Source organism: Triturus cristatus, chromosome 10 (genome assembly GCF_964204655.1).
Source record: "Triturus cristatus chromosome 10, aTriCri1.1, whole genome shotgun sequence".
Lineage (NCBI taxonomy): Eukaryota > Metazoa > Chordata > Amphibia > Caudata > Salamandridae > Triturus > Triturus cristatus.
Genome location: NC_140593.1, coordinates 1,233,337,928 through 1,233,359,443, shown reverse-complemented (window position 1 = coordinate 1,233,359,443; position 21,516 = coordinate 1,233,337,928). Strand labels below are relative to the sequence as shown.

The 21,516-nt window shown below is 45.1% G+C and overlaps 1 protein-coding gene across 2 annotated transcripts in view; it reads right to left on the bottom strand.

The window, feature by feature from the left end:
- WNK3 (WNK lysine deficient protein kinase 3) overlaps positions 1 to 21,516 on the bottom strand; it is a 1,041,636-nt gene that overhangs the window by 821,839 nt on the left and 198,281 nt on the right. For both annotated transcript variants that reach the window (XM_085629857.1, XM_085629858.1), the window contains exon 3: positions 1,902 to 2,074. In XM_085629857.1, coding sequence (XP_085485983.1) covers positions 1,902 to 2,074 — 173 coding nt within the window. The remainder of the gene's footprint in view (positions 1 to 1,901; positions 2,075 to 21,516) is intronic.

Sequence of the window (21,516 nt, the reverse complement as noted above, 5' to 3'; positions counted from 1 at the left end):
GAGGAAGAAGGAAGCCAGCACACAATGGAAACATCCAGTTCTTAATTTGAGCTGGTGCTTTCTGGTGCTGAGGACCGGCACTTAATTGGTTTCCGGTGCTCGGCACCTAATTGTCAACACCACACTTAGGGCAGTCTGCCACACGGTGGCGCTGCTCATGTAATTCAGAGATGATCAGTATAACAGATGTTTAGGAAAAAATATACATTAAAAAAATTGCTAATACCTTCCTCCACAGCCATTCCTTTAGCTTTGGGGACCTGGAATAATCTGAACTGTCGCATTTACATGCGAGAGAGACGGTTAGTAGTTGTTTTGGCAATGATGACAGGGGCGATGGGTGGTGCAAGCTGCAGTGGCCGCCTTGTCAGAGCCCTGGCACTTACCATTTTACAAATCAAGCACTGGAAACATCCAAACTCCATGGTGAAGAAGTAACAATACTTTTAGAGACAGCTCTGCAAGTATTGAAATAGAAGCAGACTACAGTCTAAATTGGGCCCACATTTAGGATACTACTCCAGAGGAGGGATAAGAGGGTGCACCATAAATCAGCGGGCTAATAGAGGGTACCATAATACCTTATGCCTCCTAGGGCAGCATGCTCTTAATTTGTGGTTGTTTGCTGTAATTCTGAGACCTGCAACATTCTTCTCTACCTCTCGGTACGTTTGCATTCCTCAACGCCGCCGTACCTCCGGGTTGACGGCACAGGGCTGTGTGATCCGACATAAATCCAACTGTGTTCTTCGCGGCCGGCCCGCAGGGTTGTAGGCTCTCTGCTGTGTACCGGAAAGTTTAAATAAAGGTCTTTAAAAGATTAAAAAAAAAAAAAAATAGAGGGTACCATAATGACCAAGGAGATGAGCAAAGGTACCTTGATGGCTTAGCGAGTGTACCATACAGATCAAGAGGCAAAGTGAGGGTATGGGATAGGAGACGCTACCATCCAGACCAAGGGACTGAGCAAGGGAGCCATGCAGGCAGGGGGGCAAGTGCACACACAGGGATCAAATGAGGGGCACCACACAGGCTGCAAGAGTGCACATCACAGAAACCCAGGCTAACAAGGGATCAGCACAAACAGAGGGGGGTGGGGTGCTAAACAGGAGTACAGAACACATGGGAGGGTAGACCAAGGTCTCCAAGCAAACAAGGTGCTAAGCATGGTACCGAACTCACAGGGAGGTTGACCGGCAGAATAGAACAAACAGGGGACAAAGAGAGGGCAGAGAACAAACGAGGCAAAGAGAGCTCAACAGACAGGTAAACTAAGGAAGGGCAGCATGCAAAAAGGGGAGCTGAGCAAAGATAGTATGAAGACAGGGGGACAGATGTAGACTGGCTCAGCTCCTGGGCAGTTGCACACAATTCAATCAGACTGGATCAACCAGAGCCAGGTCCCCCAATACTATGTGGAAAAGGAAAGATATTTGTAAATGAGAAAAAAGGGGGCACAGCCATCAGCACAGGGTATAAGATGTTTTTTCAATGGTGCACTTCCACTGCTAGTATTGCTGCCAAGTAATTGCCATCCTAAAACATCCTAAAATAACATTGCCTTGGTCTCTCTAATGTCCAGCGCAGAAGTATCCCAGATTGTAATGCCTAACCTAGACGGAGATACAGTAGTTTAGAACACAGACACTGACCTATTTACAGGCTAGGGTACGACCTGGAGGATGGCTCAGAGACACCTGGATCCACATACGTCTCACAACAAATCTTAGAACTAAGCAAAAAAAAGCAGACTTTCCTTCCGTCTACCTTCCAGTCTGTCTAAATAAATGAGTAGCAAGCAAAGGGGGAAGGGGGCATGGAGACCCAGACATCACATCTGCACAGCAAGATCACCCAGATTACCCAGATTACCTCAAAAGCACCAAACCTGGACAACTCACGTCTTAAGCGTGCCAGAGGTCATCAGTTCAGTCACCAAGACTATGCACTTCTTCCCCTTCAGCGTTGATTCCCAAGAGTCATAGAAGCGTACAATGTTGGGATGCTGCAACCCCTTTAACATCTCTGCTTCCTCCTTGAACCGCTGCTGCTCTGCCTTGGTCAGCTTTCTGTCCTGGTAACACAAGAGAAAAAAAAATGTAAGCACACTCAAATGAAAATTCTGAAAGATCATAAAGTTGCTCAGTGCAAGTGCTCTAGTTCATCCAACACTCTTCCTCCAGATTATTGGAACCTCTGGCGTTTTGAAACTTTGGAGGACACTTTGGTGAAGCTTTGCAATCACTTTTGAAGCCTACTGCATGCAGAGCCCAACATTTCTAGATTGAGTTCCCTTTTCCACGTGCACCCTGAGGTGAGGGTCAAGGCAGTCCTATGGAGGCAGAGCTCCAGACTCAGCAATACGACAGGGAAAAAAGAAGACAAGCCAGCAAGCAATGAAAAGTTCAGCCTATGGGTCTACACGGTTAGCGCAACCACATGGGAGAAAGGGCTAGTTAGCTATAGAGTGATTTTACCACTTCTAGTCAGTAGGCCTCTTTAATTCCCAACCTGCGCCTACCACATCACATTGTGGCAAAACCGGAAACATGTCACAGAAGAGCTCTGGGCAGCCTGTACCACACATCTGTATGTATATGCATCCTGCCATGCTCCCTGGTCTTCACCTTCTACCAATCCACATGCCTGTACAACGCCCCAACTCATTCCCAACAACCATGTATGTGGTGGGTGCTCCCTCACCAATTCCATCTTTTTTTTTTTTTTTAAACAATTTTTATTGTTTTCTTTCAACACATTACAATGCATCAACTGTTGATCACGCATTCGTTTTCCAGCATATAACAAGATCACAAGTGGCTCAACCCCCAACCACCCAACAATACCCCCACTCATCCGCCCACCTCCGGCAGCCACACCCCATATGTGCGCCATAAAGTCTTGCACCTCAGTCCGCATCAGGGGTTTCATCATCAAGCGTTGGCGGTGGCTCACATATACCTCCTCGATGTTTATTCCATGCCCCCCATACTTTAGACCATTTTTGAGGACACCCCCTCCCGATGTACACTGATCGCTCGGCTAGCATAGCCATATCCATGTCCCTCCCCCATACGGACAGCAGCGGCACCTCTCCCACCCCCCATTTCTGCGCTATGTTCCACTTAGCTAGCACGATTCCCAATGTAGCCCAGCTCTGAGCCTGCCGGCTAAGGTCATTAGGTTCCCATACGTTTAACAGGCAGCGCCTGGGCTCCGGCACCAGTGACACACCCCCCGCCTGGGACAGCGTCCGCATCACTCGCCTCCAGTATTCTTGGATTTTGGGGCACTCCCAGATGGTGTGATAGAAGGTACCCTCCTCCCCGCAGCCGCGTAGGCAGAATGGATGGGGTGCTCTCCCTATTTTGTGTAGCGTGTACCTGGTGTAATATGACCGATGCAAAATCCGAAGCTGTACCAATCTAAGCCTAGAAGGTATCCCCCGCCTCCCGGGGGGACGCCAGTGCCTCCCTCCACTCTGGGTCGTCAAATTCCCCTACATCACTGGACCACCTCTCACGCAGGGTTCCCATAGGGTCAGGAAGGTTATTTATCAGCTTCCGATACGTGAATGATGTGGCCCTCTTGGGCATATTATCTGTGAGTAGCCTGTCCTCCAGTGGCGACGACCAATTCCATCTTTAACAAAAAGACTCTTACTGGACGGGATGAATACGACTGTTAGGAATGGGTGAGCATACTGATTGAGCTTCCTGTACTTGAACATCATGGCTCTGTCAGATTTCTACCTTGTGAGTAGATTCCACAGCAAGTGAACAGAAAATGTAAGAAGACAGAGGGATCAAGGACTTCAACAAACATGTTTAAAATCTCATTGGCAAACTGTGGATCACCTCATGATGAATTGCTGAGAGGGTGCTGCCTCTCAAGAAGATCCGTGGAGACTTTATGTAGGGTAGCCCAAGGAGCTGCTGTGCATACATGACAGTACGAAACCAGCAGAATATTCACAGTAAGTAGACCTGAAAGCTCCACAGTACTCCTAACAGGAACATACCTGCAGACTTTTTATGTGGAGTGGTCCATAAAGCTACTGAGGTGTTGTGGTCTAGTGGTTGTGGAAACCTAGAATTATAACAGCCTTGGAGTATGAAGAGGGAATTTCAACGAAGGCCGGTCGGTGAGGGAGAATTGGCAGTTGTATCGCCATAATAAATATTTAAGACAATGTTAAACCCTGAGGTGCTACTGAACAGACCTCCACGTCAATATCGCTCACACTGGGCGTTATTGATGAGGGTGCCATATCAAAGCGCTGACACTGGCGCCGCATTTGTTGTACGAAGCTCCAGTTTCCGCCAGTAGATAGTTCTAGTTAGGACCGTGTTTCCATAGGAAATCTGAAAATTCTATTTTGAATAACTTTGGCGCCGGTTGACGAATCCTCGCGAATTTTTCAAAATAGGTGGGGCGCTCCGCTCCGCTCCTACCCTGAAAGTCTCAGGGTGATTAGTCAAGCGGGGGCCGAGAAAAAAGGGGGGTCCCAAAACGCGTTTTCCCCATGCATTTTTCCATAGGGACCTTTAGTCCAAGGTACAGCCCGAACGGCTGAACAGAATTACTTGAAATTTGGCAGAGAGGTAGTCCTCAGGTCAGGGATGTGCATTTTGAATATCTGGAGTCTATCTGTTCAGTAGTTCCAGAGAAAATTTCAGTTAAAAGTACATATATATCTATAAGCGCGCACGGTGCGCGCACGGTGACGTGCGCGAGCGCAATTCTGATTGGTTGTTAGATGTCAGTAAACATTCTTATCGGTCGAAATCAGGACGTGTCGGCCGCCATTTTGTCTCTCGCAGTCTGAGGCAGTGAAAAACAAATGTGGAGAACGTGAAAAGGGGGCAGGGTGGACAGTTCCTGACACCCTAGCCTTTGTCAGGGGGTCACTGAAGGACCCCCAAGGGTGAAAAAAACATTTATTTTTTTGCCAAAAAAGCGCGGGGTGCGCGCACGGCACGCACAACGCATCGTGGGAGCTCGGTGCGCGAAGCACACCGTGCGTGCACGTTGAAAAGCCTGAAAAAATAAATAATAAATACATAACTTAGCATTTAAAAAACCGTACAAATTCACTGAAAAAACCATAGGTTTCACACACGTTATAGTTAGGAATTAGCATTTAAAAAACCTTGCAAATTCACTTAAAAAACCATAGGTTTCGCACATGTTATAGTTAGCTGGACATTTCCCTCGTAAAAAACCAATGAAATTCCCCCGTTATAGTTAGTGCAGGCAACTATAACTCACGCGACCGCAATCCTCTGCTGATGACGTCAGATATTACATCACTGTATTTAGACACCTATTTACCCATGTCTTCTTCCATTAATCTTTAGCTATACATATATTACAAATATTTATTTTTCAGAAAGACACATGTAATCAGTGATGTAATATCTGACGTCATCAGCAGAGGATTGCGGTCGCGTGAGTTATAGTTGCCTGCACTAACTATAACGGGGGAATTTCATTGGTTTTTTACGAGGGAAATGTCCAGCTAACTATAACACGTGTGAAACCTATGGTTTTTTAAGCGTATATATATATATATATATATATATATATATATATATATATATATATATTCACCATATGTTTTCCATGATTTGGGGTCGCGCTCACAACAGATAAGTATCCACTTTATTTAATCAAAAGGCCTGCAGCTTCCCATTCCTGCGTAGCGTCCCTGGCCTTACGCGTTTCGAATCTTCGTGATTCTCATCAGAGGCCCGTGCAGCATCCTTTTTCTTAAAGCCACATTGTCCCACTTGAGTTTTTATAATATCTACTTGGCCTCAAGTGTGCCTAATCAAGAGTCATTTGTTTAGAACTCTGGGAAATGTAGTCCGTTTCATTCATATTTTTTCTACCCTCCAGTGGGTGTGATGCTGCGCGTCAATCTGGGACCAATTAATCGCCCTCCATTGGGCTTTAGAATCGGACTCTGCTTGCCTGTAATTATGAATCTGCTGTGCCCGTTGCGGAAAGCAAAGGATTTGTTTTCACGGGTCCGGCGTTTCTTTCCGGCAGTGCGGTATCCCACGCGGCCTGGAACTGCCGCTTGTATATTCACCATATGTTTTCCATGATTTGGGGTCGCGCTCACAACAGATAAGTATCCACTTTATTTAATCAAAAGGCCTGCAGCTTCCCATTCCTGCGTAGCGTCCCTGGCCTTACGCGTTTCGAATCTTCGTGATTCTCATCAGAGGCCCGTGCAGCATCCTTTTTCTTAAAGCCACATTGTCCCACTTGAGTTTTTATAATATCTACTTGGCCTCAAGTGTGCCTAATCAAGAGTCATTTGTTTAGAACTCTGGGAAATGTAGTCCGTTTCATTCATATTTTTTCTACCCTCCAGTGGGTGTGATGCTGCGCGTCAATCTGGGACCAATTAATCGCCCTCCATTGGGCTTTAGAATCGGACTCTGCTTGCCTGTAATTATGAATCTGCTGTGCCCGTTGCGAGCGCGACCCCAAATCATGGAAAACATATGGTGAATATATATATATATATATATATATATTCATTCACTGAAAAAACCATAGGTTTCAGGCCTGATATAGTCAGGAATTAGCATTTAAAAGGCCTTAGAAATTCACTGAAAAAACAATAGGTTTTAGGGGTGTTATAGTTAGCTGGACATTTCACTCGAACAAAACCATTGAAATTCCTCCGTTATGGTTGTACTAACTACATCTCGCGCGCCCGCAATCCACTGCTGAGGATGTCACATAGTACATCATTCATGACATGGTCAGTGACATCACTGATGACATCTCAAATGATGTGTAGCCCTCCTTTTTCTAATTTATTGGCACTCGGGACCCCATCCCCAGGGCCTGCCCCAATTTTTTTTTAATGAAAAAAAAGAGAGCGGGAAGGGTGCCGCATGGCCCCCCTCCCGAGGCTATAATTTGCCCCAGGGACCCCATCCCCCGGGGCATGGCCCTTTTTTTTAAAAAAATTGTTTTTTGTAGGGGGGCTGCCATGCCCCCCTCCTGTGGCCCCGGAGACCCCATCCCCCGGGGCCGTTCTTAAATTTTTTTTTTTTTTTTTTTAGGAGGGGGGCCGCGTGGGCCTGGCCTGGTTACCTCGTTGTGGACCATGGGGGGTCCCCAATCCCCCCACGGTCCCAGCCGGCTCCCCGCCTCCTGCGGGAGCCGGCATTGCTTTTCCAAATGGGGAGCAGCTAACATGCGGCTCCCCATGTGGAAAAGCAATCTGCTTTGCTTCACTGAAGCGAGAGCATGTTTCCCTGCTCTCGCCTCAATGAAGCAAAGCAGTTTGCAATGGCAGGGCGGGAGCCGCGAGGCTCCCGCCCTGCCATTGCAAACAGCAGTGTCCCGGGGTGGGCACTGCAGGAGCCGGCCCTGGGGGGTGGCGGTCCCCAGGGCCATCATTGGCTCCAGGGGGGGCCGCGCGGCCCCCCTCCCCCTTAATTTAAAGCCCCGGGGGGTGGTGGTCCCCGGGGCTTGGGGGGCCTTTGAGCCCCCCCACCCATCTATAATAAAGCCCCGGGAGTGGCGGTCCCCGGGGCTGGGGGGGGCTGAGAGCCCCCCCATAATTCAGATAAGCCCTGGGGGTGGCGGTCCCCGGAGCTGGGGGGCCCCCCATTATAATATACATAATGCCCCCGGGACTTGGCCCCCCTGGGGGCTAAATAAAAACGAAGCGTGGGAGACCGCGCTTCGTTTTTTTTTCCCGGCAGCATCCCGCGATTTTTTTTATTTTTTAAATTATTTTGGGGCCTTGGGGGTCCTTGTGGGACCCCCTGAGCAGGCCTAGGGGGTCAGGGTGTTTCTACCCTGCCCCCTTGTCGCATTTTGCGCCTTTTTTGGGGGGGGTTTCTTATGCCTCGGTTCTGCCGAAGCACAAGATGGCTGCCAACACTTCCTGATTCAGAGTGTTGGCAGCCAATTAGCATTCAGCTCGTGCTGGGGAGGGTGCGCGGATCCTCCGAGGCCATAGATATATCTATCTTTTTAACTCCAATTTTCTCAGGAACTACTGAACGGATTTACACCATTTAAGCAAAAGGCACGAGTCTGAACTGAGGACTACCTCTTTGCCAAATTTGGAGTAATTCCGTTCAGCAGTTCGGGCTGTAGCTGCGTCAACAGGTCCTATGGGAAAATGCATGGGGAAAACGTGTTTTGGGACCCCCCTTTTTTATCGGCCCCCGCTTGACGAATCACCGTGAAAATTTAACGATAGGAGCAGACCGGAGCTGGCCATAAGTTAGGAAAATTTCGCGAAGATTCGTTAATCGGTGCCAACGTTATTCCAAATAGAATGTTGCGGATTTCCTATGGAAAATAGGTCCTAACTATATCTACCTACTGGCGACCGCCAGTAGGATAGATAGATAGATATATATATATATATATATCCAAACACAAAGTTGCCTGTGAAGAGATGACCACACTCAGGTAAGTTTCTTTCTTGCCACCATTTATTGAGCAAAAGCAGATGCAGCAGCAGACATTGTTGCACTTGAATCGTCCATCCCGACGCGTTTCGTGCGTACAAGCACTTCTTCATGGGGTTCTGGCGTTGCAGTGAATGAAACAGGCATTTCCAGCTCTACTTTTCTATGATAATTCTCCCGCCCAGATGGGCGTGGCCACCAGTGTGGCCTGATGGTAGATGTAGTTCTGATTGCTTACTACAGTGAGTTGCCAAGCTTCAGTCCTGTATAATAAATTAATCCCAAGTGGGTGTGCACACTACATGTCACGCTACTGAAATGCCGTTTATTTTGCTCAATCGCACTTGCCTGTTTCTCGTGCCGAATTGCCGATTGACATCTCAGCAGGACTGCGACCAGCGCAGCGGGGTCATGCTCGCGGCTCAGGCGGTGCCGCAAATATCCAAACACAAAGTTGCCTGGGAAGAGATGACCACACTCAGGTAAGTTTCTTTCTTGCCACCATTTATTGAGCAAAAGCAGATGCAGCAGCAGACATTGTTGCACTTGAATCGTCCATCCCGACGCGTTTCGTGCGTACGAGCACTTCTTCATGGGGTTCTGGCGTTGCAGTGAATGAAAAATATATATATATATATATATATATACACACACATACATACACATATATATTTATACACACACAAAAAAGAAGTAAGGAAGTCTGGTTGGTTCGCAAGTTTAGGTGGAGAACACCTCTAATATAGATCATCATACAACACCAGTGACTCTGAATCGGTTCACCGCGCAGGACCATCCACAAGGAGCTAGAAAGTAACCAAGAATCTTGCAATTTTTACAGCAAAATCATTAAGCAGAGGATTAGCTACTGCAATCCATGCTGAGCTGAAAAATGACAAAAGCCTTTTACCACTCCGAGTACAGCATTACAGCTTTGCATTGGTAAAATATCATCCAAGACAACCTGGAATGAATAAATACAACCCCTCAGACGTGTTTCGCCTCGTCATGAGCTTTTCAGAGAGGTATAGCTTTGTCCAGACACAAGGGAGAACCAGTACAAGTCAAAACAATAATCTTTTGGGCTTGGAGCGCTGCATAAATGATGGAAAAGGCTTTTGTGATTTTCCAGCACAGCACGGAGTTCATTAGCTAGTGGTTTTTTTATTTTTTATTATTGATGAAGCTTGAAACAATCAGCATTGGTTAAAAGAAAGAAAAGAAAAGCATGGTTTCATACAATACTCAATAATTCCTCCAACAATTAAATTCCGTAATGGCTGCAAAGGAGGGTAAAGTCAAAAGAAAGAGGAAAAAAAAGAAGAAAAAAAACAATAAGGCATAGAGATGAAAAAACAAAATTACATAACTTATATAAACAAACAAACCCATGTACTGAAATAGACTTTACGATACTAATAGAATAAGCGAGTTCACATATAGCCAATCAATTTTTGACTATTCCTTAATCCACTTTTCCAAAGGATCCCAAATACGTCGCCCCATCTCACGCCTTCTTTTGCCCCACCTTAAGAAAATAGCTGACTCTAGATTATACATAGGCAGGATCCTTGCTCTCCAATGTAAAAAGGTGGGAGCATCAGGGCTAATCCACTCCGATGTTATAGACAGCCTTACCATGGACATAGCTATAAACAGAAAGGCAATTATATACCTAGTTCTCCCCTTCAGATGATTACTCACAACCAAGTATAACAAGCTCTGTCGAGAGAGCAACTGAAATATTAAGTTTTGAATTTAGAAAAATTTCTACATCATGGAGAAAAATATAGAGTTTAGGACAAAAAAAAAATATGTAAATCATTAGCCGCTACCAGCCCACACCTTGGGCAGCAATGACCTCCTCTACCTCCCCACTTAGCAATTTTAGCCGGGGTGTAGTACAAGTCAAACAGTGCCATGTAGCTTTGAGACCGTAAACTTCCTGATATAAAGGCACTGCTTGAGAGTTCTAAGGCCTGAGAGATATCTAAATCTGCCATACCCAATTTCATTTCCCATTTAGCATTCTGTAAAAAATAGGTCATCTGGAAAGCCTGAGTAGATGTTGATACAACGTACCTATTCTAGAACGTTTTATTATCAGTTCCATAACTAAATTTTTCTTGAAAAACCCAGAGCCTCGCTCCCTAGATTTCTCTACGTAACTGCGGATCTGTAAATATTTAAAAAAATCATGAGTATTTAAACTAAATTTCTCCCTCAGAAACTCAAAAGAGGCCACTACTCCTTCGCTTCCAAGATCACCCAACGACCTTATTCCCTGTGAACTCCACCTAAATGTAATTAGATCTTGGAAGATGGGAGGTAGGAGTCCTGCCGCAGTAAGGGGGGTGTAATAATTGATATTGGGAATCAAACATTTACGACGGATCTTACGCCAAAGTGAAAACATTGCTATTATGACCTTGAACTTTGTCTTTTTATAGTAACTGGGCTCTAATACCCGTACTAATATCCCCTTAGCTTCTTCTCCCAATCCTATCTCAAAAATAAGAGGGCCTGCAACATACTGGTACCCATGCCCTATCTCCAAAAAGTGGTATAGCAAAGTGTTGAACAATAGCTGACCAATAATACAGCACTAAATTAGGTATTGCCCATCCTCCCCTCTCCCTAGGGAGGTACATCCATTTTGCTGCCCTCCGAGGGCGATGATAACCCCAGAGAAATCTATTACAACACCTTTCAGCTTGAGCTAGGCTTGTATGAGAAAACTCCAGTGGAATGGTCCTGAGGAGGTATAAGAACTTGGTAAAACCAACATTTTCAGTACATTCCCCCTACCATATAGAGAGACAGATGAAGATTGTCTAGCCTCGTCAAAGTGGAATTAATTGCATTGATTACGGGCAGAATATTCAGATCTGGGATATTTTCTACTGCCGCCATGATTTTAACCCCTAAATACCCAGCGGTCTGCACCACCGGGGCATCTGAAGGATCCATAGCTGCTGACTGAATCACCTGGGTCTTCGTGACGTTAAGTTTATAGCCAGACAAGTGGCCATATTGTTCTGCCAGACTCTTGATAGCAAAAAATGTCAATGCCACATTGCTAGTCAAGACTACAATGTCATCGGCATATGCCAATACCTTATACTCTGCTGTAGCAACCCTGACTGGATATATATCTGCACATTTCTCTATTTTACTTAAAAGAGGGTCTATATATAATGCAAACAGAAGGGGCGAGCAGGGACAACCCTGTCTAGTGCCCCTTCCAATGCTGAAGGATCTTGATTGCAACCCTGAGACAGAGAGTAGCCTCCGGGGAAATGTACAGCGATTGGAGTGCTTGAAGAAATTCCAAACTAAACCCTTTCCATCGCAGGATTGCCCATAAAAACCCCCAGGCGACCCTGTCAAACGCCTTCTCGGCGTCTAACAGGATCACTCCGAGGGAAGAGTGAGTGGCCTGAGCCCAATCTAGGAGAGCTATTACACACCGAACATGGTCGGCTGTGTCTCTGCCTGGGATAAAACCATGTTGCCGTAGAGACACTAAAGGAGAAATCACTGCTGCCAGTCTGGTGGATAGGATTTTCGAATATATTTTATTATCTACATTTATTAGCGATATTGGACGGAACGATGCGGGATCCAATTCAGGTTTACCTCTTTCAAATAAGAATTCTAGTTGTTTGTCGCCATGAGTCTGGTATATATCCTCCCTGTGCTCCTCTGAAAATAACCAGGAACTCTGCCCGAATTTCTGAGCAAAACAACTTATAAAACTCCAGAGGAATGGAATCCGGACCTGCGGCTTTCCCATTGGCTAAATACTTAATTGCCAGCTCCACCTCCTCCCATTCTATAGGGGCTGAGAGAGTTTCATTCTGCTGAACAGAAACCGGAGTGGTATTAAGATCCTGTAAAAAATATTCTATTTCTAGCTCTGAATTTGAAGGAACAACTTCCTCTGAATAAAGACGGCAGTAAAACTGCCTGAAGACCTCAATAACCCCCTCCGGTGTATCCTGTATGCAACCTCGGGAGTCCTGAATCTTTAGAATACGGTTAGCCAAACCTCTCTCATGTAACCGCTTGGCCAGAACCCTGCCAGCTTTTTCCCCAAATTCAAACATCATTGATCTAAATTATAAATATTTTGCAGCAAGATCCTGCCCAAAGAACTCCAACAGAGAGGCCCTTACTCTGGCTATCTGTGACTGATTTTCGGATATCTCTCGACCCTCCTTAATTGCACATGTCAATTGAGTCTCTGCAATCCCCAATTCCTCAATCCGTCGCTTAATCTGATCCTGAGAGAGCTTTTGCCTAAAAAACGAAAAGCTTTTCGTTTCCCCCCTTACCGCTGCTTTAAACATATCCCAAACTATTGTGTGTGGAGCTGTGTTTTTATTGATTTTTAAGAATTCCCCCATCCAATTTTTCATGTGATCTATATAAGACTGTTCCAGTAGCAGTTTCCTCTCAAAGGTCCAAATCCTTGTAACCCTTTTAATACCCCTCAGCATACACTCAATTATCAAAGGATTATGATCCGATAATATCCTGGGTAAAACTGAGATAGATGTAGCTTCTACAAGCTGATCAGATAGAAAAAAATAGTCTAATCGAACCAACTTGTTATAGGGAATTGAAAAGAATGTATAGCCGTCTAAGTTTTTGTTGTTATAGAACCAAGAGTCAACCAAGCGATGTTCCTGAACCAGAGCTTGAAGAGCCCTGAAGACTCTAGGTTTTTTACCAGTATAAATTTGGGACCCTCCTAAATTAAAGTCAGCTGAGAGGTTAATAGTCATATCCCCACAAAAACATATAGGATGAGGCCAAAAAGCCAAGTCAACATTTAAAAAATGTAGAACTGCCGGGTCATCAAAGTTTGAGCAGTAAACTGTACAAATAATTATGGGACTGCCATTGATCACCAACTCAGCTATTACCCATCTACCATTGCTGTCTTGTATGGTTCTATTACATACCCCAGATCCATGCCTCAAGAGGACTGCAACCCCTCTAATCCTAGCGGATTGCCGAGAGCACCCGACCAAATCAAACCTAGGAATTTTTAAATATGCTCGGTCACTCCAGGATACATGCGTTTCCTGTAGACAAACCACCTCGAGATGGAAAGCCTGAATAACTTTTGAGAATAACGCCCTTTTTTTTACCATCGTTGAGGCCACAGATATTCCAGGTCCCTATGCGGATTTTATCCTGCGCCATTCACGTTTGAAAGAAAAAAAAAATAATAAGGAAAAAGTATTAACTCTCCCTCCAAAAATACATGTTTTTAAAAAAAAAATTGTACGAAAACCATAATTACCTTGTTGGTTCCAGCTTCTTTTTTTTATATTTTTTACCCCAACCCCCCCTACCCTCCATGACCTCTTCCCATCCATCCCTCCCCCCCCCTCCAACTCTCCTACCTCCCTCCCCCCCTACACCCCCCCAAATGAGGCATAAGGACGCTGTCCTTTCGATGGAAAGGCTGGTTAACCACCCGTCACCTCCTGTATCGTTGCCAAAAAGAACTCTTAATTGTCCATGTGGGCACTGCACCTAGAAAAATAACAGCAGAAAAAAACAAACCCAAAACCTCACCAATTTTTTCCGAGAAAAAGAAAAAACCCCATATTCCCTATATGGTGCAGTGTCTTCCTAAAAAAAATCCCCTAGGATCCCCACTGAAAAGAATAGCAAAAATCAGTAGCAAAGAACTGTGACCTTACAATGAATCTAAATACTCCTTAGCCTGAATTTCTTAAGCAAAGAACCTTGTCTGACTTTGAAAAATAATTTTTAGTTTTGAGGGAGACAACAAAAACACTTGAGCTCCCTTAGACTGCAGGGGCCCCATTACCTGCCGGAGCTGCCACCTCCGCTCCACAGTTGCTGGACACAAATCAGGTCTGACAAAGAACTCACAACCTCTGCCCGCCCCTTTTTTTTATCAGGTCTTGCCAAATCGTAGATCTTCTCCCTTGCTTTAAAAAAAAAAAAAAAAAAAAAGAAAATCGAAAAACATATTAGAATCGCTCGAGGCCTACTATCCTCTTGCCCAGGTCGTTGCTTAATCTTAAATGGAAAGCGATGGGCTCTCTGTATTTCCTTTCGCCAGTCCCATTGATTGATTTCAGGAAATGCCTCGGTAAAAAGTTCCACAATGAAGTTTTTAACGTCTGACCCTTCCAACCCTTCAGGCACCCCCAGAACTCTGATTGTTCTTCCGGGCTCTATTTTCAAGATCGGCGAGCTTCCAATGAATATCATCTCTTTGAGACCGAATTGTATCCGTTATATTCCTCTGGGTTGCCATGTCGTCTTCTAGGGTAGATATCCTCACTTCTGCTTCCCCAACTCTCGAGGTAATCTCAGAGCATGTCTTAACTACCCTCCGAATGGAATTTTGAACACGGCGGCATACCCCCTGTAGCCGAGCATTCTCATGGCGAGCCTCTTCACGATGTGCCATTAGTGTCTAATAAATAATTGCAAGTGTCATCTCACCTGAAGGTGGATTAATCCCAGTATCGTTTTGAGTATCCTTTTGAATAACCGCATCTCCCTCTGGAGCCGGTTGAATAGAGAACGAATAATCCCAGGTTAGGGAACCTGTGTCCGCCCCCTGAGGCAAAGACGCCTGATCCTTATGTAATCTGCGGACTGTATCCAAACCTTTAGAAACAGCATCGACATTTAAAGCTTCATTAGTGTGCCAATCCCCTAAATCACTATCATCATCCATCCAATCTCTACTCAAAGCACCATCATCGTCTGAGGAGACAGTGTGATCTGATAAGAAAAAAAATGTATCACCGTCAGTGTCCAATATCCCATTCTGGATTTGAGATTTTGTTCCCTGCATGATCTGCAGTTTGGTGGTTTGGCCTGAAGGTGTGGTTACTAGAGGTATATTCGTCAATGAGTCAGAGTGAACTACATCTCCCAGCATCCCTCTTGGCTGACTCATAGGATTCTTCTGGACTTCAATGATAGAAGGATTTTTGTGAGGAATACCCCCTACCAATCCTCCAGCCTCCGCTTCCGCTTCCTCCTTCCCCTCCTCAGCTTTGTCCTTCACAGTGATTTAATTAGTAGCTACCCCACTGAGAGGGTCCAATGGTAATTGTGATGAATCTGGCAATGTCTGAAGACAGTTCAATGCGCTAACATGCTGTGTCTTGTCATTGTTATGTGCCACTGTCAATTTATCATGTTTGTTCTTGAACATTAATGGTAGAGTCTGTCTGGTTATTGATTTAGCCCCCGATCCCTTAGGCGTCTGCTCAACTCCCTGCACACTTGTTTCCACCTTGCCGCCTGCACCGCTCACACCGTGTCCCGCCGTACCTGGAGATTGTGCCACCATCCCACCGGACCTCGCTGTGCTCGCTGTGCTCTTTTGGACCGCAACACGCGTCGTAGGAGCAGCGCCCCTTGTCTGGGCTTTCGGAGGCATCTCCACGAACGGCAAGCCCGGACGAACTGCCGCAGCTAACCGGGAAACGCAGACTGTAACTTGCTTTGACAGGGAGAGAATCCAGGCGAGACGGCTCCTCCGATATTCTGAGGATAGATGAACCACTCCTCGCATCGCCCACACCGGGATCGGTACGCGTGACAAGAATCACCAACAAACAAACAAGGTCAGTTCACTCCGGGGATCCGTGAGTTCATTTTGGCAATTGCGAACAGAGGAGCAGGCGCTAAACCAGCTCACTCAGCCGGACTGCCGGCCGCCATCTTGCCTTGCTACTGCAATCCATGCCGAGCTGAAAAATGATAAAAGCCTTTTACCACTCCGAGTACAGCATTACAGCTTTGCATTGGTAAAATATCATCCAAGACAACCTAGAATGAATAAATACAACCCCTCAGACGTGTTTCGCCTCGTCGTGAGCTTTTCAGAGAGGTATAGCTTTGTCCAGACACAAGGGAGAACCAGTACAAGACAAAACAATAATCTTTTGGGCTTAGAGCGCTGCATAAATTATGTAAAAGGCTTTTGTGATTTTCCAGCACAGCACGGAGTTCATTAGCTAGTGGTTTGAGTGTAGTTTCTGCACCACACATGGTCTTCAGCTGTGCACTACAGGGAGTCTGCCGCAGCCAACCCATAGCAGTCAAGCAACCCCACACTGGGATCTGGATTTCATACATACATATATCTCTAAAGCTATCTAAAGCTATCTAAAGCTATCTAAAGCTATCTAAAGCTATCTAAAGCTATCTAAAGCTATCCAAGTCTAACCAAGTCTAACCAAGTCTAACTAAATTTCTCTCTGTCTCCCTATATATATTCCAAACACCTCTCAAAATATAATAGAGAGACAGCCGGCACTCGAAATCAAGGGGTTGTATCTGGTTGAATCAGTCACACCACAGCAGGTACAGGACCAACAGAGAGACAACATAGCTGCTGTCACCGAGTCAAGGTCTTTAGCTGCTGAGCAGGAAGTGGATGCTCCACAGGTAAAGATTCCTCAAGCAGGAGCAAGGGCGGAGGACGAGCTGATCTGAATTGCTCCGGGTGGAGCTCAAGCCGCCCTACTTCTTTTACTGGAGTTGGTGGTTTTTGTGTGGACACAGACAATTTCCCACTAACTGTTTATTTAAATCTCTTAATAGATTATGGATTTCTCTGCAGGATGGGCTTTTTAAACGAACCTCAGAGTCAAACAATATCTGAAACAGCACCAGGAAAGGCTCCACCTTCTTCAAACGTGCGCCAGTGGACTCCAACTGATGCTGGATAAGTGAGGTGGTTTTGGGTTCTTACTCTCCTGTTGGGCATTATTTACAAGCCAACAGAGCTTCCTAACTGGGCTTGATACCAACCGAATATGGGGCATACCATTGGTCTCTGCTGCCATTAGTAAAGATGGGTTTTTTGCTTCTGTGGTCCATGCTGCATTGCAATGATATCCTGCAAACCCTGACCAGCTCTTCCAGCCCTACAATGCTACACATAAGACCTGCATCTGCTATAAGAAGCTGGCTATGCACATGATGCAGATGACAGCATACAATGAAAACGCTGTGTATTGCCATTCAGCTCCTGGATGCAAGACGCAGAGGATTGCTGGACTTTGTGAAGCTGGTCTTCTGAAACCTGTTTCAGTTGAGGCTGGAGCTCTTCCAATGGAGTTGGAGTGCTTTACAAAGTTGGTCAGTCAACAGATACCTGACCATTCGGAACAGGCTTCATGTTATCCCCACAAGGTCTCCAATAGGATGCCAAAGATGTAACAATGTTGGGATATGAATGAAATATGATAACTTGATAATCTAGGTAGACATAAAGATCTCATTCAGGACATGTTCCTATGTATAACACAATACTGTTCAGGATATTAGGATATTCTACTCAAGATGAGGTCTCGAATATAAACCATCGTATCAGACAACATTTATGTCTACCATGCCGCTTATATGGTTAGTCAACATAAGCGTGCCTGGAACAGGGAATATTTAATTTTATCCGTAATCTCATTTGTAATATCATTTGTTTTTCACCTGTAACCTCATTTCATTTCTGGTCATCTTGTCATGTTCCTCATTTTCATTACTGCTCTTGTTTTGGAAAACCCAATAAAAATGATTTGAAGGAAAAAAAACACATTCCTGATAGTCTTCCTCCAACAGGGGAGAAACACCAACCTTACCAGAGAGGTCAACTTTGCACCAAAAAGGCAATTAGAGGAGCCACCTGGAACTACTGCCACCAGTGTCCCCCAAATCTTGCCATACGCCACCCCAAATGTTGTTTTGTATCACACAAAGGAAAAGGAACATTCTTGAGGAAGGTAGTCTTGAGGTTATAGATTCCAGGCCCTGAGCGTGTATTCGCTCTGATAAATAGGAGCATATAAGACTTGCACGGTACTTGTGGAAGTGCTCTTCGAGGAACCCAGGACACTGTCCGCATGGTTATTTTAGTTTTAAAGGTAGACATGCTGGTACAAGCCAAAGAGTCGAGGCCACAAGGCATACTCTGACTCCCAGCACCTTATAAACACACTCAAAGACGTTGGATTTAGAACAGCGAGTGCGCCAAAGGTGCATGAAAGATGCATCTTCCAAGCCTCATGAGACTGCCAAGGGAGGCGTCAGACAACAGGTAGTACAAGCTTAGTCTGGGCTCTTTTCATTGGAATGCACCTACCTACATCATATCTGGTGGTATGGCTCTAGAGGTTTGCTGCTGATGTGTTGGTATGCGGGAGGGTGCTGTGAATTATTTCTACTTTTCAGAAATGTACAGCTTTCCGGGATCATACATGGGTTTCACACCACTTTCCACCACAAACTTCAAGTAGGTTCAGGGCACAAAATTTAGGAAAAATGGCCTAACGCTTAAAACTATGCAAATACGTGTACAAATGTTTTTGATACATCTGTCGGAGTGTTCCTAGAAAGCAAATCTGTTGCCGATTACTTTTCTTAGAAATAAAACATGTGCTTTCTTCACAGCACTCTTTATCCCATTTCTCTCCGCCCCCCATGAAGGTTTAAGTACCCCAAACTTGCATAAAATGGCTTCGCAATGCCGAGGACCAGAAGGCTAACATGTGGCTCATCTCCAAATCACTAAACATGTTGGTGACAAGCGTCCAGCACCAGTGCAGGCTGTGCCGACACGAACGTATGGACTTCAGGTCGTACAATATTATCACTGCATGCGTCTCCAAAGCTTCAACTAAAGTGGAGAATGCACCCCAAATCAACATGAAATATTGTATAAAGTTAGTGTCCGAAGCTAGAATCGGGGATCCAAGAGCAGACCGGCGCAAGCCGTGAAGGCCAGTGTGCAAGGCTGGCAGCTGGTACGGACCATGTCCTGGCAGTACAGCAGGCGCACACTTACACATCCTCATGCCATGCCGTCCAGACCAATCTCAGGGTGCGGGGCAGTGGTGGCAGGGGCCATGCCAAAAGCTAGATCGGGGCCTGGATAGGTTTCGCTTGGATTGAAGGACTGGGCCTGCGGGGTAGGGTACATGAGAGGGGCCAGGAGCGACCCATCGGCACAGCCCATCTCCAGTAACCTCCTTGGACACTCCTACAGATTGAGAGACGGGTCAGTAGAATGCAGTCGAGGGAGTGCTGTGGCCCTGAGGGAGGGACCACCAGTAGGACCTGGGTGAGGTGAAAGCCCAGAGTGGAGCAGAGTGCTGAGGTCAGCAGAGATTTCCAACAGTTTGTACGAGGACTCGCTCCTTTGGAAATGAAAACCCTTCATAGATCACTGAATATTCAGAGAGGAAATATGTGTGAGCAGATTGAGTTCTCAGGTTCAATGGATGGCTATGAACATTTAACATCCGATTATGAGATTAAATTGTCCTTACGTAGAAACAAAACGCGATGTCTCTTTTGTATGTGAAGAACATTTATCAAGTTGAAAAATAAAGGATTTTAATCATGGATTCAAATACCGGACTTTTTTGTCTCTTTGACAGAGTTCATTTTCTAATTTTGAGATATTAAGGAACTAAATACTGCGCGCAGACTTGGTGTTGCCTCTCCTTTAATGCACCGATTATTCTTTTTTTGTGCGGTGGTCATCTGGCACATGTCAGTGGGCAAGAACTACTTTAAAAATGAAAGCAATGATAAGATAGGCAGCTAAACACTACAGCTGTTTTTTGGATTACTGAAATCCTCGTATGCTCTTATGACAAGAAACAGTAAGAAAAATTGTATGTTTGCATAAAACAAAATGCACAGAAAACAATATTCAAATAAAAGGGTAATGAATATGTAAAGACAAAAATAGGAGGTTAAGGGAAGTGCAAGAGTCAAACCATGCACATAGGTGTCACAAGAACGAGACTTATTTCAACTTCTTTTAGTAGTAAGTGAGTTTAGCTAGCTGTGGTAAGTTATGTTAGTCAATTGTGTTCTTTAACTCAAGGGTACAGCAGAGCAAGGTATGGCATCACCAGCATTATTCCAAGGAAACAATGGAAGTACATATTTGGACGTATAGCTTAGCAAGTGGGGGAGATCAACACAACCTAGTCTGCAAACAAGCTACTCTGCTCCATTGCATTTAGATCTTCCAGAGTTTTAGGTAGAAGTAGCAAATCAACAGCCTAATAAAGAGTGTGACGTGATTGGAAAAGTTGGAAAGCTACTTTACCCCCAGGGTGGACATAGGCAATGAATGATCATTTTTATATAGAGAGGGGGGTAGGGGTCAGTATCTTGTGAATTAGGAACATTGAATGCTCCCCGATTAGGGAATAATAACACGATAAAAGAGAAACGGTTAGGAGTTCAGCGATCATATGGCTCCAACAGATGAATACTCACCGGAGGAGATCAAAGGAACTGATGAAGTGGAAGAGGATGCCACAATAAATGAAGTTAATACTGCAAGACAGGAGACTGACTGCAGAAATATACAATGTATTCCAACGTGGCTCTACAGCACATATACCTTCCAGTACAGACAGAATCCGAATTTGGAGCAGCTGTGGGAAAAGAGGCCACTTCTCAAAATTGTGCAGAGCAAAAGAGGAAATGCACAGAGTCCAAGAAGTAGATCAAGTTTGTAAATGCATTCATGACTCCATCTTGTCACTAGATGAACTCAGGCAAGAGATAAAGGAAAGTGCACAAAGTGAAAAGAGACGCTGAACAAGAATGTGAAACTGTACGACTGAAGACAAAAAAGATGAGTAATGATAAGATGGAGTGCCCACACAGCAATATACCCTCGAATCTAGAAACTCATGAGAAGATAACGGCAGAGGGCTGAAAGGAACAAGTCGAATATAAAGGCTGTAGGCTATGGAGGAAAGAGAATCGAAATTAGAGCAATGAAATGAATAGAAATAACACAGAAATGGAGAAGCATATTTGGTTGCATGTATATGACTGAGGACATTACCAGACATACTACGCTGGGGACATCAAAAAGAGTCAGTGATAAGGGATAAGAAGTCCTCCAACCTCTCAGCAACGGAAAACAACATCACTTTCTCCCAAGAATTCTGCGACACATTGGCGGACTTCTTACACGACAAGATCTCCACCATCTACAACACTGTGAATCCCAACC